This window comes from Haematobia irritans, chromosome 4, assembly GCF_050003625.1.
Source record: "Haematobia irritans isolate KBUSLIRL chromosome 4, ASM5000362v1, whole genome shotgun sequence".
In the NCBI taxonomy this organism is placed as follows: domain Eukaryota; kingdom Metazoa; phylum Arthropoda; class Insecta; order Diptera; family Muscidae; genus Haematobia; species Haematobia irritans.
In genome coordinates, this window is record NC_134400.1 from 38,025,257 (window position 1) to 38,049,581 (window position 24,325).

At 29.5% G+C, this 24,325-nt stretch overlaps 1 protein-coding gene and 1 long non-coding RNA gene across 2 annotated transcripts in view; both read left to right on the forward strand.

The window, feature by feature from the left end:
• Positions 1-24,325, forward strand: part of LOC142233188 (uncharacterized) — a 320,063-nt gene that overhangs the window by 182,244 nt on the left and 113,494 nt on the right. Inside the window, exon 3 of the long non-coding RNA XR_012721347.1 lies at positions 9,495-9,619. This is a non-coding gene — a long non-coding RNA (uncharacterized LOC142233188). The remainder of the gene's footprint in view (positions 1-9,494; positions 9,620-24,325) is intronic.
• Positions 1,323-8,255, forward strand: LOC142234924 (uncharacterized). The gene is made up of 2 exons (XM_075306134.1): positions 1,323-1,793; positions 6,511-8,255. Exon 2 carries the CDS (start codon positions 6,511-6,513, stop codon positions 7,636-7,638), a length of 1,128 nt encoding a protein of 375 aa, XP_075162249.1. The 5' UTR covers positions 1,323-1,793; the 3' UTR covers positions 7,639-8,255.

Genomic DNA, 24,325 nt, shown 5'->3' on the forward strand with positions numbered 1-24,325 from the left:
GGTATCGGTGGCCAAATAAGGCTTCTCTTTGTCAATGTCGAAATACTACTAAAAATGCAATGTCAAATACTGAAGACTGTCATCCACAATCCAATTACTTGGGTTGCGGTAACACTTGCCGATGGCCAGGTATCTTAAAACTTCCTAACACCGTAATATATACCACATAGTCCATACGTGGTATATATTAAACTAAACAAGTATATACGGCCGTAAGTTCGGCCAGGCCGAAGCTTATGCACCCTCCACCATGGATTGCGTAGAAACTTCTACTGAAGACTGTCATCAACAATCGAATTACTTGGGTTGCGATAACTTTTGCCGATGACAAGGTATCTTAAAACATCCTAATACCGTAATATATACCACGTAGCCCATACGTGGTATATATTAAACTTAAAATGGCCGATAAATACGTATATAATTAAGTTTAACAAAATTTTCTATAGAAATAAAATTTTGACAAATTAAATTTTTGACAACATTTTCTATAGAAGTAAAATTTGGACAAAATTTTCTAGAGAAATACGATTTTAACAAAATTTTCTATAGAAATAATATTTTGACAAAATTTTTTATAGAAATAAAATTTTTACAAAATTTTCAAAAGATTTAAAATTTTGACAACATTCTCTATAGAATTAAAATTTTGACAACATTTTCTACAGAAATAAAATTTTGCCAAAATTTTCTTTAGAAATAAAATTTGACAAAATTTTCTAGAGGAATAAAATTTTATTCGTTTTGTTTGTTATTGTTGGCTTCTCTTCAATCGTTATTGTTGTTTTTTGTTTTTTGATCTCAGCTTAAAACCATGCATTGACTAAACTACAAGTGTAGCTTAACCAACAGAGGAAAAGTATGCTTGCATACTTTTCCTCTGTTGGTTAAGCTACACTTGTAGTTTAGTCAATGCATGGCTTTAAGCTGAGATCAAAAAACAAGGAATAAAATTTCGACAAAATTTTCTATAGAAATAAAACTTTGACAAAATTTTCTATAAAAATAAAATTTTGCTAGATTATTTTTGCTCGAGTGACAAGCATGATTATGAAACGATATGGACCAATTTTTGTGTGAATGGGGATCGGCTATATATAACTATAGACAGATATGGACCAATTTTGGCATGGTTATTAGCGGCCATATATTAACACCACGTACCAAATTTCAACCGGATCGGATGAATTTTGCTCCTCTAAGAGGCTCCGGAGTTCAAATCTGGGGATCGGTTTATATGGGCTATATATAATTATGGACCGATGTGGACCAATATTTGCATGGTTGTTAGAGACCATATACTAATACTGTTTAAGTTCAAATGCCGTTTTCTTAGCTTTTGTTAAATCATATAATCATTTTCAAGTGTAATCCCGCCGTTAGGATTTGTCTATACCTTTTTTGCCTTTCGGTACGAAAATGAGGACATTTTCTAACGTCAAATGTCATCAACCCCCGCCTTTCGGCATCCAAGCTTTTTGTCATTCTCTTTGAGACTCTCTCGCTTCTACGAAGGTAAATATTGTTTGACGAACAATAATTTATTAAATAAAGCCCATACATTTTGGTTCAAATTCTAAACCAGTGCCTTTTTATTTCTTTTCTACTTTTATGCCACGCATTCATTGGTCCATTCGAGCCGAATATTAATTGGAAAGAATTAATTCGCTCTATTTATTTCTTCCTCGAAGGCAAAGGCTACGCCACCAACAACAACAAACGATTGACGATCACCATCCTCTACGAGGCATTTTCAATTTATTACACAAATATTTTTATTATCAACAACCAAGGTATGTACTTTCAGTGATAATTAAAAAGTGAGCATATCCTTCGGTGTAAAATAAAACAGAAATAAACACTCGCCTACGGTCGCTTTACAACTCGTATTTTATATCGGTTGTACATTAAATCTCTACGAGAACAAATTAAATTATCCGTCGGTCTTTAATACCCGGTTACATTCTCATTAAAGTGTTGAAAAGTGCGTTTAATTCCACTTTGTTTTCATCCAAATATTCAACGTCAAAGTTGCATTTAATTTTCGCTGTATTTTGTCATTTGTTTGCGTATACATTGTTGTGTTTTTCTTTTGGTTTTTTGATCTTCGATCTGCATAGAAAAAACAAAAACAATTGCATTGGTTGTAAGCATTGGTTTGCCAATAGGCATCAATAGTAAAGTGTTATACAGTTGCCGTTCAACTTGCTATACACACGTACGCACACAGGTGTTACATCCAACATACGTTCGAACTGCATACACGTTGGTTTATTAGCGTGGGTCGCTTACGGCGCGAAATTATAAAAATAATTTTTTGCAGGTTCAATTGAGAAAAGTATTTATTGTTGATTCCTACGGATATCGGTCGTTTACTATTATCGTTCGTGTTACGTGGTAGTGTACCCTACGGTCGGTCGATACAAACAATAAAATAACAGTATTTATTATATATTATATTATCGTAATACTGACATATTTGAGTTTCCACGAAACTTTTTTATTTATATATTATTGTTGTTGTTGGACCTTACTGTTTCGTAGTGTGCATCTTACAGTCCGTGCACCCTACAATCGGTCAAGTTGACATTTTACAATTTATAGTTCACGACTTTTCATTGTCTTGTAATTTTTCCATTTGGCAAGTGATATTCACGATACACTTGCACAAATTTTGTGTATCTACGTACACTGGGAGAAATTTTGGATAATATATACACTGAGAGAAACTCTCTCGTAATATATAAAGTTTTCAATTTTTTCGATAATTCGCCACGCAAAAATTATTCTTTGTATTCTACGATACACTGAAAATATTTTTTGTATTCACGATACACTTGCAAAAATCTTTTGGAACACAGGGTACACTGGGAAAATATTGTAATATTTTCCAAATAAAGATTTTGCATATATTTCGCCACGCGAAAAAGGGTTTCTTGTATTTACGATACACTGGAAGAAACTTTACGTGTTTTCATACACTTGGAGAAATTTTTCGCCAATTTTTACAAAAAGTTAAAATACTTATAATTTACCTTGCAGAGCTAATTTTAGCTGGTATTTCCAATACACTGTGAGGAAATTGGTGTATCGACGATACACTGTAAAAAATTGGTTGTACTCCGTACACTGTGAGAAATTTTCTGATCTCATTTTTTGTGTTGTTGTGGTAATCACGTTACCTTACTCACATTTTTAGTACTTTCGGTACACTGCGAAAAATATTGTGTGTTGACGATACAACTTTCGCATACACTGAGAGGAATAACTGCGTTTTCATTTGTTCGACGACAAATCGAAGTAGCTTTTTGGATCGATTTATACTCTTTCCGATAGTTTTGGACATCACGTGTCAATTTTTTCGCCCTTTAATTTTGACAGTACTTGGTCATAATGACTACTACACCACTGACTGCTTTCACAAGAGCAACTGACGCAGTAGTCCGATTTGAAACGAAGTTTCACAGTTTGCGAGACGATGATTTAACCGCCTATAGACTAGAATGTCATGGTTCCGAGGCTAAGTCTTTGTGGGAAAAAGTTAAGAGCTTATTCGACGAATGTCTTGACTTTGTGTCCACACAGAGCAACGCAACCGAGGCAGTCGCCGCTGCTGACAGCAAATATGACGTGGCTTATAATTGTTATCTGAATGTCATGGAGTCGATTCAACGTAAATTGGAGGAACTACGTGCACCATCTAAGCATTCTGCTAAATCGTCTCGGTTGGAGGACCAAACATTACTTTTGAATGTTTCTCATAGGTCCGATGACTCACACAGTTCTTCCGTTAGCTCTAGGGGAGACAATAGTTCCTCCCACAGTCTCAATCTGCCGCCTTGTGATATAGATGTTTTTGACGGCGATTTTCTCAATTGGCCGACATTTAGAGATTTCTTCACAGCGGTATACATTAACAATAGCCGACTTAGCGATATTGAAAAATTGTGTCATTTACTCAAGAAAACCAGTGGTGAAGCTCGCGATGTGGTTTCGAAGTTTCCGCTCACGCATAGAAGCTTCGCTCTTGCGTGGAAGGCGCTAAAGGGTACTTATGATAATACCCGCCTCCTGGTGAACCACCAACTCAAATTATTATTTGATTTGCCAGTCTTGGAGTCTGAGACCAGTTCAGGACTGAAGAAGTTACAACGTGGTATCTCGACATGCATTTCGACAATGTCCATCTACGATGTGGCTACTGACGATTGGGATCCCATCCTCGTCTTTTTATGCCTTCAAAGATTGCCGAAATGTACTGTCACACTTTGGGAACAGAGTATTAAGGAAAAGTCTGCTTTGTCTTCTTGGTCAGATTTGGACTTCTTTCTCACGGAAAGAATCCAGACATTGACATGTCTTCGGGATATCCGCGGCATTGACGCCAGGCCTCCGGCCAACAAAAGAGTTCGTTCGCATTTCACGAATGCGAAAGCACCTCGTCCCCCAACAAGTACGCCTCGTTCCTCCCAGTCCTCTCCTGACAGATTATGCGTTCTCTGTCGACGACAGCATCACCTCAGAACATGCTCTAGGTTTCATAATCTTTCAGTTCCTGAGAGGATGAATGTGATTAAGCGCCATCAGTGTTGTATGAATTGTCTGTCACGCAGACATGTGACAAATGATTGTCCCAGCGCATATGATTGCGGTAGATGTGGTAGAAGACACCACACTCTTTTGCATAGTGATATGTCGAATAGCCCTAGGACTACTCCGGTCGTTTCCGCACCGGCTACGCGAAATACCGAAGTGGCATCACCGGATGCCGATCAACCTTCTACGTCGACTGGCATTGTTTCTGGGTCGTCGAGTAGACAGGTATTCCATACTTCACGTACTGGAAATGTATTATTAGGGACTGCAATGGTGAATATCGTTCACCAGGGTATCACGTATTCTGCTAGGGCCTTAATAGATCCCGCTTCGGAATCATCCTTTATTACGGAAGGATTGCGGAACCGACTTGGACTGAGTACGTCTTCGACTTCGGCTACAATTTCTGGTGTGAATCAAAGTGTTTCGATCACGTCGAGAGAACTTTGTTCACTTTGCATTGGTACCCCACTAGACGAGTCGCTCCTACTGGAGACTACAGCGTACGTTCTCCCGAACATTTCCGGCAACCTGCCATCTTTTTCTCTAAATCGTGACATTGTGTCTAGCATGCCAAATCTACGTTTGGCTGACCCCAATTTATTTGTTTGTCGTCCTGTTGACCTTCTGTTAGGCGCGGATCTTTATCCGAAAATTTTGTTGGACGGTACGAGAACGAATATTTTGGGATCATTACTAGCGCAAAACACAGTCTGCGGCTGGGTTGTCACGGGTCCTATCCCTTCTTCGAATATTTCAGTCTACACGACTACTGTGGACCTCTCCGAGGGAACTAGTCTTGACGAGACACGTCTCCGCACTTTGGGAACTAGAAGAGCTTCCCCGACGTCCTCTCTTATCTGATTCAGATAAGCTTTGCGGGTAAAATTATGAAAAGACAAACCGACGGGATTCTATTTCTCCGGACAAATCAGAAATCAAGGACGGGTTGCCTGACACACTTTCTTCGAAATGAGGCATTCTTCTTGTGAAAACCATGAATTAAGACGATTCACCACGACTTTGTCCGGGGGTATATATGGTTATACCATATGGGGCCAGTTTAGGTTACGCCTACGAATGAGGAGAAGACAATTTAACTTCGATTGGTTTTCACTGCCTTGAATGACATTTTTACACGTCGGTCCGACTCAACAATCAGACTTGTTTCTCCTCGTTTTGAGGTGGAGGTTGTATAAATTCGTATACAATTGCGATATCACACAGATGTATACAGACATATATATGTTGACCCGTTCTAGATTTTTCATCATTGAATACAACTACGATATTCTCTGCAAATACTATCCAGGACTTTTTATTTAATTAAACAGTGACTTTGACATATTTTACCATTGGCTGACGGCACGGAGAATGAGTTTCCTCTTTATGCATACGTCCTACGGAGGTGCATGTACGTTGACGACGTATTGACGGGGTACCATAATTTGGGTAATGCGCCTGGGTCAAGGGGCAATACACGCCATGAGTTTGAGCTTGTCCTATAGTACGCTATTTATCACGGTTATATTTACAAAACTGTCTGCTTTTCTACGAAAGCGGTAACTTTACATGCTACTTTTGATTTGTCCACGACATTCTCGACGAGAACTATTACTCCCCACTACGTGGAAATTATGTCGTATTCGCGATGTTCATCCGGGTACTAACGGTCGTCGTTTGTTCAAATGGATTACATCCTTGTCTTTTAGGGAGTTAACATAGGTCTATCTGTCGCGTTGTACTCGCGTCCTCACTGGATTTTGCTAGCGTGAAAATCTTAGGTTTGATGGCCGCGTTTCGAATCGCTATAGGACGGAAAGTTGTAAGGCGACCTACGGTTTCTTGTCATTCTGACCATTTTGTTAATTTGATTTTCCGTTCCGTCATCGAAATCTTTCTATATTTTCATAGATGGAAAACATAGCAAAGATGGCCTCTACCCTTCCTGATTTTGAGGACGACGTCCCCATGTCTGATGAGGAACGGGAAATCGATCCAACCATCGCACCTCTGGCCGATGTATCCACCATCAGCACGACTGCTGATCCTGCCACTCTGGCCGACCTTTCCACCAATAAAAATCCGTTGACGACGGCTCCTGGAGTTCCTCCAGGAGAATTATCTGTGGCTTCGCCACCCCTTTCGGCACCAGTTCGAAAGAACCAGGGTTCGAATATTCAACGTGGCAGAAGAGAATGTGTCATATGCAAGGCAAAGCATCACTTACGTGATTGCAAAGAGTTCAGGGCGATGCGCATTGAACGAAGGCTGCGTACCGTAGCGCTTCATAAATGTTGTGGTAATTGCCTTGACGCCACACACTTTGTTCGTGACTGTCCCAGTCTACACAGGTGTAAGCACTGTAACGGTGACCATCACACCATGCTGCATAATCATGCAAAGAATAGCGCTGATCGGTCCCGCCCTGCTACAAAGTCTGCTCCCAGACAAAAATCCGGAGTTCCTCCAAAACCTGGTAGATCCTCTATTCGTCCGCATATTACGTCTGACCCTTCTGTCCGATCTTATCAGCCGTCAACTTCATCAGCTCCCCGACCCGTAATGGCGATTCAGCCCGTTGCTACGCTCGGGCCGACAATGGTCATTCAGCTAGAGTTGAATGATCGGCGAGTTCCTGTCCGGGCGCTTTTGGACCCTTGCGCAGGTCTTAGTTTAATTTGTCGGTCATTGGCCGAGGAACTTCGGCTAAGTCCTGTAGCAGTGGGTCCAGAAGTGTTCTGTCAGGTCTCAGTCGCATCATCACATGACCCATCGCAACGATTAGGGGTATCGGCAAGAATTGTGGATTTGACCCACCTAACTTCTCCTTCGGAGTCCGTGAATCCTGCCCTAAAGGATCACTTTGCCGGGCTACAGTTAGCTGACCCGCATTTTTATCAAGCTTCACATGTAGCGATTGTCCTTGGTCCAGAGGTCTACCACAAAATAATGAGGCCACAAACATATTCTAGCCCGGGTTTCCCATGGGCCCAACTCACAATGTTTGGGTGGGTTATTTCGGGTCCATGCAACATATAATTGGGTGTAAGACAATCTTCCATTGTCTTCCGACTTAACGAGTCCTCGACACCCGGCTCTTCCGAGTCAAATTTATTTGAAATTTAAAAATCGATCGGGCTTAACGAGTCCATTTACGATCGCGTGCTTGACGAGCACATTTGTAAATATGAATTTGTTTTTGAAAAAATGAAACATGAATTGGAAACCATAACAAGAAAAAACAGAATTGAACTAAAATAAAATGCTCCTTTTTTTATTAACTGAAATGTACATTCTGTATACTTTCATTATTTAAATTGAACATATAATTAATATTACTTTAAATTTTGCAACATGGCAGGATGTTGCAAGGCGGGCGGCAATGTTTAAGTTCAAATGCCGTTTTCTTAGCTTTTGTTAAATCATATAATCATTTTCAAGTGTAATCCCGCCGTTAGGATTTGTCTATACCTTTTTTGCCTTTCGGTACGAAAATGAGGACATTTTCTAACGTCAAATGTCATCAACCCCCGCCTTTCGGCATCCAAGCTTTTTGTCATTCTCTTTGAGACTCTCTCGCTTCTACGAAGGTAAATATTGTTTGACGAACAATAATTTATTAAATAAAGCCCATACATTTTGGTTCAAATTCTAAACCAGTGCCTTTTTATTTCTTTTCTACTTTTATGCCACGCATTCAAATACCATGTACCAAATTTCAGCCGTATCGGATGAAATTTGCTTCTCTTAGAGCAATCGCAAGCCAAATTTGGAGGTCCGTTTATATGGGAGCTATACGTAAAAGTGGACCGATATGGACCAATTTTTGCATGGTTGTTAGAGACCATATACTTACACCATGTACCAAGATTCAGCCTTATCGGATGAAATTTGCTTCTTTTAGAGCAATCACAAGCCAAATTTGGGGGTCCGTTTATATGGGGGCTATACGTAAAAGTGGACCGAAATGGCCCATTTGCAATACCATCCGACCTACGTCAATAACAACTACTTGTACCAAGTTTCAAGTCGATAGCTTGTTTCGTTCGGAAGTTAGCGTGATTTCAACAGACGGACGGACGGACGTGCTCAGATCGACTCACAATTTCACCACGACCCAGAATATATATACTTTATGGGGTCTTAGAGCTTTATTTCGATGTGTTACAAACGGAATGACAAACTTAATATACCCCCATCCTATGGTGGAGGGTATAAAAATTCGAAAAGGCAACATTTTGATTGTGATTTTATTTACTCTTAAAACTTTATTAAAATGTGTTGTTGTTCAATACTTAAGAACTAAAATTGAAAATATTCGTGCCTAAAACTATGCTCCAAGATGTAGGACTAGAACAGGTGCCTCATACTATGCTGTTGAATTTGCTATATTATTATAGTTATTATTTTTCATTAGTAAATTACAAACTAACTAATTGACTGGTCATTGTGTAATCGTTCAATTAATAATATCTCCAAGGACTATTTTCTCTTAAAGGGAAATATAAAAGAAAAATACAATACAATTTGCATTTATTTAAATTTGAGCCAACAATTTCATGTTCTTTGAAAATCTCATAATTTTCTATTATCTAGAAAGCCTTAAAATATGCTTTGAAAAATCTATAATAATCTTTTATTGCTAATAATTTGCATAATATAATGGGATTCTATATTGTTATGTCTGTACTTGAGAAACATTAAAATTATTTCCCAAAAATATGCTTTGAAAATCAGTGTGAAATTTTAAAGGAAAGCATACAAACACACGAACACGCTGTGACAACACCTTAAACTATGCTTTTATATTTTGATATATAAATTAATACAAATTATACTCATTTTGTACGTACTAATGAACTTTAATTACATTGTGTATTTTTGGAAAATTTCAGCTTTAATTCACACCAATGGAACCAAACTATAACTAAGTACACGACCTTAGCTACAACTACATCTATATGTACAACACCCACCACAACATTGGCAATAACCACAAACTATAGGACATCCATTATAGGTATGTACGAAGAAAGCAACTCAAAATCATATCACATTTCCATATTTTAATTATTCCATGCATAATGAAACAAATTTCGATTTAAGAATAGAAAGACGAAAGGGACGTACGTTCCTAGGAAAATAGAACTCCCAGCTGTTTTTCCTGTTTTTGTCAGAGGTAAAGAGGGAGTACTTGGAAACATAGACACTGGAAACACACTTAGAGATAGCTTTAACCACCCTTAATTACAAGCAATTAATATTTAACACATCAAAGTGAAACTAGAAACACAAACCCATTCAAGTTAGCTTGATAGTCATAAAGGCAAGAAAGAGCTAGAGTGCAAGGAGGAATATAGAAAGAAAGAGAAAGCATGAGTCTTAGATATAAATGTATAAAGTGACAAGGACGATAGACACAGGTCTGTCTGCATGAACGAATAAACTGATGCATGAGCAACGGTCTTAGAGCATAACAACTAGAAGACAATCATTTTTGCCACGAATCCTTTCTTAATTTCTGATGTTTATAACCACCATCTATAGAAACAAAATTTTGACAAAATTTTCTATTGAAAAAAATAAAATTTTGAGAAAATTTTCTATAGAAATAAAATTTTGTCAAAATTTTCCATAGAAGTAAAATTTTGTCAAAATTTTCTATAGAAATAAAATTTTCAGAAAATTTCTGAAGAAATAAAATTTTCAGAAAATTTTCTGAAGAAATAAAATTTTCAGAAAATTTTCTGAAGAAATAAAATGTTCAGAAAAATTTTTATAGAAATACACGTTTGGCAAAATTTCCTATAGAAATAAAATGTTGACAAAATTTTGCATAGAAATAAAAAACTTAAAAAAATTTCTATAGAAATAAAAAGTTGACCAACATATCTGTAGAAATAAAATTTTTAGAATTTTTTTTTTTATAGAAATAAAATGTTGAGAAAATTTTCGATAGAAATAAAATGTTGAGAAAATTTTCTATAGACATGAAATTTTCAGAACATGTTTTATAGAAATACATTTTTGACAAAATTCTCTATAGAAATAAAATTTTGTAAAAATTTTCCATAGAAATAAAATTTTCAGAAAATGATCTGAAGAAATAAAATTTTGAAAAATTTCTCTGAAGAAATACAATTTTCAGAAAATTTTCTGAAGAAATAAAATTTTCAGAAAATTTACTATAGAAGTAAAATGTTCAGAAAATTTTCTTTAGAAATAAAATTTTTCGAAAATTTTCTATAGAAATAAAATTTTCAGAAAGTTTTTTTTTTGTATAGAAATAAAAGTTTGCCAAAATTTCCTGTAGAAAAAAAATTTTGATAAAATTTTCTATAGAAATAAAATTTTGATAAAATTTTCTATAGCAATAAAATTTTGACAAAATTTTCTATTGAAACAACAATTTTCGAAATAGTAACTATGGAAATAATTATCGTGAAAACACTTTCTATAGAAATGAAATTTTGACAAAATTTTCCATAGAAATAAAAATTTGCCACAATTTCTATAGAAATAAAAATTTGCCAAAATTTCTATAGAAATGAAATTTGTAGAAAATTTTTTTATAGAAATAAAATGTTGAGAAAATTTTCGATGGAAATAAAATTTTTAGAAAACTTTCGATGGAAATAAAAGTTTCAGAACATTTTTTATAGAAATACATTTTTGACAAAATTTTCTACAGAAATAAAATTTTGAGAAAATTTTCTATAGAAATAAAATTTTGTCAAAATTTTCTATAGAAATACAATTTTGTCAAAATTTTCTATAGAAATAAAACTTTCAGAAAATTTTATGAAGAAATAAAATTTTCAGAAAATTTTCTGAAGAAATAAAATGTTCGGAAAAATTTTTATAGAAATAAAATGTTCGGAAAAATTTTTATAGAAATACAAGTTTGGCAAAATTTCCTATAGAAATAAAATGTTGACAAAATTTTCCATAGAAATAAAAAACTTAAAAAAAAATAGAAATAAAAAGTTAACCAACATTTCTGTAGAAATAAAATTTGTAGAATTTTTTTTTTATAGAAATTAAATGTTGAGAAAATTTTCGATAGAAATAAAATTGTCAGAAAATTTTCTATAGACATGAAATTTTCAGAACATTTGTTATAGAAATACATTGTTGACAAAATTCTCTATAGAAATAAAATTTTGTAAAAATTTTCTATAGAAATAACATTTTCAGAAAATGTTCTGAAGAAATAAAATTTTCAAAAATTTTTCTGAAGAAATAAAATTTTCAGAAAATTTTCTGATGAAATAATATTTTCAGAAAATTTACTATAGAAATAAAATGTTCAGAAAATTTTCGATGGAAATAAAATTTTCAGAAAATTTTCTATAGAAATAAAATTTTCAATAAGTTTTTTTTACAGAAATAAAAGTTTGCCAAAATTTCCTGTAGAAATACAATTTTGACAACATTTTGTATAGAAATAAAATTTTGACAAAATTTTGTATAGAAATAAAATTTTGATAAAATTTTCTATTGAAATAACAATTTTGGAAATAGTAACTATAGAAATAATTATCGTGAAAACATTTTCTATAGAAATTAAATGTTAACAAAATTTTCCATAGAAATAAAAATTTGCCAAAATTTCTATAGAAATAGAAATTTGCCAAAATTTCTATAGAAATAAAATTTTTAGAATTTTTTTTATAGAAATAAAATGTTGAGAAAATTTCGATGGAAATAAAATTTTTAGAAAATTTTCGATGGAAATAAAATTTTTAGAAAATTTTCGATGGAAATAAAATTTTTAGAAAATTTTCGATGGAAATAAAATTTTTAGAAAATTTTCTATAGGAATAAAATTTTCCGAACATTTTTTATAGAAATACATTTTTGACAAAATTTCGTATAGAAATAAAATTTTGAGAAAATTTTCTATAGATATAAAAGTTGGGAAAAATTTTCCATAAAAATAAAATTTTCTATAGAAGTAAAATGATCAAAAAATTTTCTGTAAAAAGAAAATTTTCAGACTATTTTCCGCACAATCACAATTTTCAAAAAATTTTCTATGGAAATAAAATTTTAAGAACATTTGCTATAGAAGCAAAATTTTGTAACAATTTTCTATAGAACTAAAAATTTCATCAAATTTTCTATAGTAATAAATTTTTGACAAAAGTTTTATATAGAAATAATGGTTAGATTATGTATAGTGGCAGCCCGATATTTCAGACTCACTTAGACGATTCAGTCAATTGTGATACCACAGTGGTCAACATTTTATATCCTCCACCATAGTATGGGGGTATATTAACTTTGTCATTCCGTTTGTAACACATCGAAATATTGCTCTAAGACCCCATAAAGTATATATATTCTGGGTCGTGGTGAAATTCTGAGTCGATCTAAGCATGTCCATCCGTCCGTCCGTCCGTCCGTCCGTCCGTCTGTTGAAATCACGCTAACTTCCGAACGAAACCAGCTACCGACTTCAAACTTGGCACAAGTAGTTGTTATTAATGTAGGTCGGATGGTATTGCAAATGGGGCCATATCGGTCCACTTTTACGTATAGCCCCCATATAAACCGATCACCAGATTTGGTTTGCGGAGCCTATAAGAGTAGCATATTCCATCCGATTTGGTACATGGTACATGGTGTTAGTATATGGTCTCTAACAACCATGCCAAAATTGGCCCGTATCAGTCCATAATTATATATAGCCCCCATATAAACCGATCCCAAGATTTGACCTCCGGAGTCTCTTAGAGGAGCAAAATTCATCCGATCCGGTTGAAATTTGGTATGTGGTGTTGGTATATGGTTTCTAACAACCATGCAAAAATTGGTCCATATCGGTCCATAATTATATATAGCCCCCTATAAACCGATCCCCAGATTTGACCTCCGGAGCCTCTTGCAGGAGCAAAATTCATCCAATCCGGTTGAAATTTGCTACGTGGTGTTAGTATATGGCATCGAATAACCATGCCAAATCCATATCGGTCTATAGTTATATATAGCCGATCCCCAATCACAGAAAACTGGTCCATATCGGTTCATAATCATGGTTGCCACTCGAGCCAAAAATAATCTACTAAAATTTTATTTTTATAGAAAATTTTGTCAAAATGATATTTCTATAGAAAAATTTGTTAAAATTTTATTTCTATATAAACTTTTGTTAAAATTTTATTTCTATAGAAAATTTTGTCAAAATTTTATTTCTATAGAAAATTTTATTAATATTTTATTTCTATAGAAAATTTTTTCCAAATTGTACTTCTATAGAAAATGTTGTCAAAATTTTATTTTGTCAAAATTGTATTGCTATAGAAACTTAAACTTAATTATATACGTATTTAATCGGCCTTTTTTTAGTTTAATATATACCACGTATGAACTATGTGGTATATATTACGGTGTTAGGAAGTTTTAAGATACCTTGCCATCGGCAAGTGTTACCGCAACCCAAGTTATTCGATTGGGGATGACAGTCTTCAGTAGAAGTTTCTACGCAATCCATGATGGAGGGTACATAACCTTCGGTCTGGCTGAACTTACGGCCGTATATACTTGTCTTAACTAAATTTTATCTTAACTTTTTTTCTTTAAATGTAAATTTTCTATAGAAATATTTATCTTTACAAAATTCTCAGAAAATTTTCTATAGAATTAAAATTTTCAGAAAATTTTCTATAGAAATTAAATTTTCTTAAAATTTTCTATAGAAATAAAATTTTGAGAAAATTTCCTAATGAAATAAAGTTTTCAGAAAATCTTCTACAGAAATAAAAAATTTAGAAAATTTTTTATAGAAATAAAATTTTGATAAAATTTTCTATAGAAATAAAATTTTGATAAAATTTTCTATAGAAATAAAATTTTGTTGAAAAAATTTTCTATAGAAATAAAATTGTGATCGAATTTTCAGAAATTTTTCTATAGAAATAAAACTTTCAGAAAATTTTCTATAGAAATAAAATTTTAATAAAATTTTCTCTAGAAATAAAATTTTTATCTAGAGATAAAAATTTGTAAAAAATTTTCATAGAAACACAAATTTGACAAACATTTCTATTGAAATAAAATTTTGAGAAAATTTTCAGTAATTTTTCTATAGAAATAAAATTTTGACACAATTTTCTATAGAAATAAACTTTTGAAAAAATTTTCTATAGAAACAAAATTTTGGCAAAATTTCCTATAGAAATAAAATTTTAATAAAATTTTCTACAGAAATAAAATTTTGACAAAATTTTCTAGAAATAAAATGTTGTTAGGAGTACATGTTTTACAACATTTCTATCGAAATAAAATTTTCAGAAAATTTTCTATAGAAACAAAATTTTCAGAAAATGTTCTATTGAAATAAAATTTTAAGAAAATGCTCTATAGAAATAAAATTTTCAGAAAATTTTCTATTGAAATAAAATTTTCAGAAAATGTTCTACAGAAATAAAATTTTCAGAAAATTTTCTATAGAAATAAAATTTGATAGATAATTTTTGGTTCATTGTTGAACATATACGAATTACATAGGTTTTATTTTTTGCCATGCTTGGTTTTGTATATCATTATACGATTTCATGTTGGCAAAACTTAAGCCAATTTATCCTTTAAATATTAGGAGGACCTTTTTTGCTTCTCACACACAAATGCTGCTCGGTAGATTTTGCTTTACTTATGTCCTTAAATATCCTAAAGGCTATAGTAAAAGTAATTGTCATTTATTTTAATGATAGAAATAAATATAACGAGTTTTCGTCGTTTCGAGTTTTTCTTCTATGTTTTGACTTTGGATAGACCCAAGGCATAGAAAAAATTGTTTTGAAGAGAGAAATTACATTTCACACTATAACAAATGATATTCAAATAATTTGTTCAACATTCAAAGTATATGGCTAACCCTTTTTATGTGAAAGGCAAATAAAGAGACCGAGAGAGATAGACGGAAAGTATACAACATCCAAATGACAATTGCATAACTTAGGGGGTTCGTAAATGTTTATGACAAACAAAGGCATACTTTTAGGATTGAATTCTCTAAGGCGTTAAGAACGGAAGGTGCGTTGTGTAATTTTGTCAATGGTTTTGCTAGACATAATGGAACATTTAGTAAATATTCAATTGTTTGCATTGCTTTTTCTCATTGTTTTGTATATAAAAAAAGAAATCCTTCGATATTCTTTTAGTTTCTCATCTTTTTCTATGTTATTCTCCTTGCCTAACTCTCACATTACTATTTGTTACCCATGTCCTTATGAATGTTTCTCGTTTCTTGTGTTTTACGCTCCACACAACAATTTATGGCTGAACGTGTCTGTTTGCCTATATCTTGGTAAACATCCATTTTTGTGTAAGTCAGAGCTTCGAATTGTTGCCTTTGGTTTTGTTCCTCCTAGGACGAAGTTTTTCACGTCTTTTGTGTGAATATAATCACGGGATGGATATTTCGGGATGTTGTTTGTGTGAGAGCGTTTTATTGACGCTTAAATGTTCAATTGACCAAAATTCTTATGATGATACTGATGTGATGTTCGTCTACACAGAAAAAAATACACATTGTCCTCCACTCGGGAACTTAATTAAAATTTCTTCAATCCTAGAAATATTCTCCATAAAAATTTATTTTGTCAAAATTTTATTTCAATAGAAAATTTTGTCAAAATTTTAGTTTTCAAGAAAATTTTGTCAAAATTTTATTTTTATAGAAAATTTTGTCAAAATTTTATTTCTATGGAAAATTTTCTAAAAATTTTATTTCTATCGAAAATTTTGTCAAAAACCTTTTTTGGGAAGGTTCAAGTGTGGTTCACCATGGGTTTAGTGAACTGCCTGAATTTATTCTGATAATTGGTTGATAGTTTTGCTGCAAGTATAGGATGCTGATGAGGAATGTGGTAATTCCGAAACGTGCATCCATCCAACCATCTTGCAGTCTATAGGGCTTTGCCCAAATAAATTTGACAAACATTCTTTCCCTCTGTTGGTTAAGCTACTCTTGTACTTTAGTCAACACAAGGGTTTTAAAGCTGAGGTCAAAACAACAAATATGATTGAAGTACAAACTCACAATAAGAAACAAAACAAAAAATTTTAGTTCTATAAGAAATTTTTTCAAAATTTAGTTTTTATAGAAAATTTTGTCAAATTTTTTTCAAAAATTTACTTTTATAGTAAATTTTGTCAAAATTTTATTTCTATGGAAAATTTTATCAAAATTTTTATTTTTACAGAAAAATTTTGCAAAATTTTATATCTATAGAAAATTTTTGCAAAATTTTATTTCTATAGAAAATTTTTGCAAAATTGTATTTCTATAGAAAATGTTTGCAAAATTTTATTTCTATAGAAAATTTTTCTTTCTATAGAAAATTGTATTTCTACAGAATATGTTGTCAAAATTTTATTTCTACAGAAAATTCTGTCAAATTTTTATTTCTATAGAAAAATTTGTCAAAATTTTATTTCTATAGAAAATTTTGTCAAAATTTTATTTCTATAGAAAATTTTGTTATAGATTTTTTTTATTTCTAAGAAAATTTTGTCAAAATTTTATTTCTATGGAAAATCTTTCAAAATTTTATTTCTTCAGAAAAAATTGTCAAAATTGTATTTCTGCAGAAAATTTTGTCAAAATTTTATTTCTATAGAAAATTCTGTCAAATTGTTATTTCTGTAAAAAATTCAGTCAAAACGTTATTTCTATAGAAAATTCTGTCAAAAAATTATTTCTGTATTTGTCAAAATTTTATTTCTATAGAAAATTTTGTCAAAAATTTTTTCTATAGAAAATGTTTGCAATATTTTAATTCTATAGAAATTTTTTGCAAATTTTTCATTTCTATAGAAATTTTTTTCAAAATTTTATTTCTACAGAAAAAAACTATTATTTTTATAAGAAAATTTGTGAAATTTTTTTTACGGAAAACTTTGCCAAAATTTTATTTCTATCAAAAAAAAATTGTCAACATTTTATTTCTACAGAAATTTTTGTCCAAATTTTATTTCCATAGAAAATTTTGTCAAAATTTTATTTCTATGGAAAATCTTTCAAAATTTTATTTCTTCAGAAAAAATTGTCAAAATTGTATTTCTGCAGAAAATTTTGTCAAAATTTTATTTCTATAGAAAATTCTGTCAAATTGTTATTTCTGTAGAAAATTCAGTCAAAACGTTATTTCTATAGAAAATTCTGTCAAAAAGTTATTTCTGTATTTGTCAAAATTTTATTTCTATAGAAAATTTTGTCAAAATTTTTTTTCTATAGAAAATGTTTGCAATATTTTAATTCTATAGAAAATTTTTGCAAATTTTTCATTTCTATAAAAAATTTTTTCAAAATTTTATTTCTATACAAAAAAACTATTATTTTTATAAGAAAATTTGTCAAATTTTTTTACAGAAAACTTTGCCAAAATTTTATTTCTATCAAAAAAAAAAAACAAAATTGTCAACATTTTATTTCTACAGAAATTTTTGTCCAAATTTTATTTCCATAGAAAATTTTGTCAAAATGTTATTTCTATAGAAAATTTTGTCAGAATTTTATTTCTATAGAAAATTTTGTCAAAATTTTATTTCTATAGAAAATTTTGTCAAAATTTTATTTCTATAGAAAATTTTGTCAAAATTTTATTTCTATAGAAAATTTTGCCAAAATTTTATTTCTATAGAAATTTTGTCAAAATTTTATTTCTATAGAAACTTTTGTTAAAATTTTATTTCTATAAAAAATTCTGTCAAAACTTTATTTCTATATTTGTCAAAATTTTATTTCTATAGAAAATTTCGTCAAAAAATTTTTTTTTTAATTTTATTTCAATAAAAAATTTTTTCAAAATTGTATTTCTAGAGAAAATTTCGTCAAAATTTTATATCAATAGAAATAAAGTTTTGACAAATTTTCTTTTACAAAAAATATTGTCAAAATTTTATTTCTATAGAAAATTTTGTCAAAATTTTATTTCTAGAAAAAATTTTGTCAAAATTTTATTTCTAGAAAAAATTTTGTCAAAATTTTATTTTTATAGAAAATTTTGTCAAAGTTTTATTTGTATAGAAAATTTTGTTAAAATATTTTTCTACAAAAAATTTTGTCAAAATTTTTTCTATAGAAAATTTTTTCAATATTGTATTTCTATAGAAAATTTTCTCAAAATTTTATTTTTATAGAAAATTTTGTTAAAATTTTATTTCTATAAAAAATTTTGTCAAAATTTTATTTCTATAGAAAATTTTATCAAAATTTTATTTCTATAGAAAATTTTGTCAAAATTTTATTTCTATAGAAAATTTTGTTATAGAAATTTTTTTATTTCTAAGAAAATTTTGTCAAAATTTTATTTCTATGGAAAATCTTTCAAAATTTTATTTCTTCAGAAAAAATTGTCAAAATTGTATTTCTGCAGAAAATTTTGTCAAAATTTTATTTCTATAGAAAATTCTGTCAAATTGTTATTTCTGTAGAAAATTCAGTCAAAACGTTATTTCTATAGAAAATTCTGTCAAAAAGTTATTTCTGTATTTGTCAAAATTTTATTTCTATAGAAAATTTTGTCAAAATTTTTTTTCTATAGAAAATGTTTGCAATATTTTAATTCTATAGAAAATTTTTGCAAATTTTTCATTTCTATAGAAAATTTTTTCAAAATTTTATTTCTATACAAAAAAACTAGTATTTTTATAAGAAAATTTGTCAAATTTTTTTACAGAAAACTTTGCCAAAATTTTATTTCTATCAAAAAAAACAAAATTGTCAACATTTTATTTCTACAGAAATTTTTGTCCAAATTTTATTTCCATAGAAAATTTTGTCAAAATTTTATTTCTATAGAAAATTTTGTCAGAATTTTATTTCTATAGAAAATTTTGTCAAAATTTTATATCTGTAGAAAATTTTGTTAGATTTTTTTCCATCGAAAATTATGTCAAAATTTTATTTCTATAGAATATTTTGTCAAAATTTTATTTCTATAGAAAATTTTGTCAAAATTTTATTTCTATAGAAAATTTTGTCAAAATTTTATTCCTATAGAAATTTTGTCAAAATTTTATTTCTATAGAAACTTTTGTTAAAATTTTATTTCTATAAAAAATTCTGTCAAAACTTTATTTCTATAGAAATTTTGTCAAAATTTTATTTCTATAGAAACTTTTGTTAAAATTTTATTTCTATATAAAATTCGGTCAAAACTTTATTTCTATATTTGTCAAAATTTTATTTCTATAGAAAATTTCGTAAATTTTTTTTTAATTTGATTTCAATAGAAAATTTTTTCAAAATTGTATTTCTCGAGAAAATTTCGTCAAAATTTTATTTCGATAGAAAATTTTGACAAATTTTCTTTTAAAAAAAATGTTGTCAAGATTTTATTTCTATAGAAAATTTTGTCAAAATTTTATTTCTATAGAAAAACTTTTGTCAAAATTTTATTTCTATAGAAAATTTTGTCAAAATTTTATTTCTATAGAAAATTTGTCAAAATTTTATTTTACAAATTTAAGCGATTTTTTTCTGTGTAATATTTGTATAGTCTCTAGGCTGATATTCTTTGGCCCTTTTCCCCCCTCCCCACCCAATATGCCTTCGGTTTGTCCGATAAAATATGTGATTGGTAATATTTTCTTTTTCATTGATTACTCTTTTGTCGAATGGTTTGTGCTCAATCAATGGCTGGCTGGTTGGTTGGTTGGTTGCTTGGTTGGCTCCCTCAATCGCTGGAAGTTTGTTGGAGATCGTTGCTTTTAAAGTAATTGTGGTTATCAATTGCTGATATTTATGGGCTAAAAGCTAAAGGTTTAGTCTTGTGCCTTAACGATTTTTTGTGGGGTTTTCCCCCATATATTTTCGTTGTTTTTTTTTGTGTGTTGCAGCCAAAAGATATATCCTTAGCTTTTGTATAGAATTGGAAAAAAGATTCTTAAAATAATGTTTTATGACTTAGAAAAGGAATACGGTTGAGAGGGTATTAAACAATAGATATTGTATGAAATCATTCTTTACATAACGCTTACATTCACAAATCTGAACAGATTTAAATAAGAAATAAGTGAGAAAGTATTTAATTACCTATGTAAAGACACTATCCCACCCAATGGTAGGGTAGTGTCTGTTCTATTCCTGAAAAGCAAAAACAAAGTAGGTATACAATCTTCATATATTTCCCTTTTCTACTGGTTTTATCTTCTATGCACTGAATTCCTACTGTACCTATCTACTACATACTGGATTCCTACTTTATCTATCTACTACACTAATAGAAAAAGTTTCGTTGTATTAACGAAATATGTCGTTAAAAGTCAGCCAATGAAACAAATTCGTTAATACAACGAATTTTTGCGTTAATATAACGAATTTTCTGCAAATCAACGTAACGTTTCGTACTATTAACGATTATTTTCATTGTATTAATGAAAACATTTCGTTATATCAATGAAAATTTTTCGTTGGCTGACTTTTAATGAAATTTTCTTTGTGTGTACATAGATCCTGAATAACTGATTCGTACTCTTCTTATTTGTATACCTGGATTTTTAAAAACCATCTAAATCATTCCTATAACTCCCATTTCCAGGTTCTTTATCTTCTTCTATTCACTAGATTCTTAATGTACCTTTCTACTATATACTAGAGTCCTACTGTATCTACATAGATCCGAAATAATAGATTCGTTTTCTTCCTATCCATGCACAAAAGATTCCTATTGCTCTCGTCTTATATATACAGAGAGCCTCCTTAATAAATTTGTCAGCATGCCTACTTTTCAGAAATTCTAGTGATAGATAGTATTTTAAAGCTTTTTTAAGCGGTTTCACCGTAGTAAACAATCTATATTCGGACTTGGTTATAAAAAAAAGGACTCTTGTGAATTGAGAAAGCTGTGCTATCACTAGACACTGAATACCCTTAAGTTAGGCTAAAATAACGAGTTGTTAATATACATAACTTGATCGAACCTACTGTATAGAGGATTCCTAACATTGCCATTTACTATAGTAGGTAGGAATAGTAGTAGATAGTAGTAGTAGTAGTAGATATAATTTGGCAAAAATTTTCTATGGAAATAAAATTTTGCAAAAATTTTCCATAGAAATAAAATTTTGCCAAAAATGCAAAAATTTTTTATAGAAACAAAATTGTGACAAACTATTCTTTAGACATAAAATTTTGCCAAGATCTTCTTTAGAAATAAAATTTTGCAAAAATTTTCTATGGAAATAAAATTTTTACAACATTTTCTATAGAAATAAAATTTTGCAAAAATTCTCTATGGAAATAAAATTTTGCACAAATTTTCTATAGAAATAAAATTTTGAGAATATTTTCTATAGAAAACAAATTTTGAGAAAATTTTCTATAGAAATAAAATTTTGCAAAAAATTTCTATAGAAATACAATTTTTAAAAATTTTCTATAGAAGTAAAAGTTGGACAAAATTTTTATATAGAAAATTGTTTATAGAAAAATTTTGAGAAAATTTTCTATGGAAATAAATTTTTAACAAAATTTTCTATAGAAATAAAATTTTGACAAAATTTTCTATAGAAATATAATTTTGACAAAATTTCTATAGAAATAAAATATTGATAACATTTTCTATAGAAATAAAATTTTGACAACATTTTCTATAGAAATAAAATAATGAGACTATTTTCAATAAAACTAAAATGTTTAGAAATTTTCTATAGAAATAAAATTTTAAGAAAAATTTCAAGAGACATAGCATTTTGACAAAACTTGAGAAAAATTTTTGTTCAAAAATTAAACTTTGAGAAAATTTTTTATAAAAAAAACTGACATTTTCTATTGAAATAAAATTTTGTCACAATTTTCTATAGAAATAAAATTTTGACAAAATATCTATAGAAATGAAATTTTGAGAAAATTTTCTATAGAAATGAAATTTTGAGAAAATTTTCTATAGAAATGAAATTTTGAGAAAATTTTCTATAGAAATAAAATTTTTAGAAAATTTTCTATTGAAAAAAAATTTTGAGAAAATTTTCGGTAGTAAAAATTTTTGACAAAATTTGGAAATAAAATTTGGACACAATTTTCTATAGAAATAAAGTTTTGAGAAATTTTTCTAAGGAAATAAAATTTTTAACTTAAAAAATTTAAAACTTTGAGAAAATTGTTTATAAAAAAAAATTTACATTTTCTATTGAAATAAGATTTTGTCACAATTTTCTATAGAAATAAAATTTTGACAAAATATCTATAGAAATGAAATTTTGACAAAATTTTCTATAGAAATAAAATTTTGCCACAACTTTCTATAGAAATAAAATTTTGCTACAATTTTCTATAGAAATAAAATTTTGACCAAATATCTATAGAAATGAAATTTTGAGAAAATTTTCTATAGAAATAAAATTTTTAGAAAATATTCTATAGAAATAAAATTTTGAGAAAATTTTCGGTAGTAAAAAAATTTGACAAAATTTGGAAATAAAATTTTGACAAAATATCTATAGAAATTAAATTTTGAGAAAATTTTCTATAGAAATAAAATTTTGAGAAAATTTTCGGTAGTAAAAAAATTTGGAAATAAAATTTGGACAAAATTTTCTGTAAAAATAAAGTTTTGAGAAAATTTTCTATAGAAATAAAATTTTGACAACTAAAAATTACATTTTGAAAAATTTTCTAAAGAAAAGAATTTTTTTTTTTTAATTTTCAGTAAAAGAAGAAAAAAATTATATAGAAATTATATATTTGAGCACATTTTTCTATAGAAATAAAATGTTGACTATATTTTTTATAACATCAATATATTAACAAGTATATACGGCCGTAAGTTCGGCCAGGCCGAAGCTTATGTACCCTCCATCACGGATTGCGTAGAAACTTCTTCTAAACACTGCCATCCACAATCGAATTACTTAAGTTGCGGTAACGCTTGCCGATGGCAAGGTATCTTAAAACCTCCTAACACCATCTTCTAAATTGTATGTAAGTCCATACGTGGTATATATTAAATCAAAAAAGATCGATCCAATACGTATATAATTCAGTTTGACAAAGTAGACATACAATTTTGACAAAATTTTCTACAGAAATAAAATTTTAACAAAATTTTCTATAGAAATAAAATTTTCACAAAATTTTCTATAGAAATAAAAATTTTGACAAAATATTCTATAGAAAGAAAATTTTGACAAAAATTTCTACAGAAATAAAATATTAACAAAATTTTCTATCAACTTTTGACAAAATTTTCTATAGAAATAAAATCTTGGTAGATTATTTGTGGCTCGAGTGGCAACCATGATTATGAACCGAATAAAATTTGAACAAAATTTTCTATAGAAATAACATTTTGACAAAATTTTCTATAGAAATATAATTTTGAAAATTATGAAAATTTTATTATGAACCGAATAAAATTTTAACAAAATTGTCTCTAGAAATAAAATTTTGACAAAATTTTCTATAGAAATAAGTTTTTGACAAAATTTTCTATAGAAATAAAATTTTGGTAGATTATTTTTGGCTCTAGTGGCAACCATGATTATGAACCGATATGGACCAATTATTGTGTGATTGGACCAATTTTGGTATGGTTGTTAGCGACCATATACTAACACCACGTTCCTAATTTGAACCGGATCGGATGAATTTTGCTCCTCCAAGAGGCTCCGGAGGTCAAATCTGGAGAACGTTTTATATGGGGGCTATATATAATTATGGGCCGATATGGACCAATTCTGGCACGGTTGTTAAAGATCATATACTAACACCATGTTC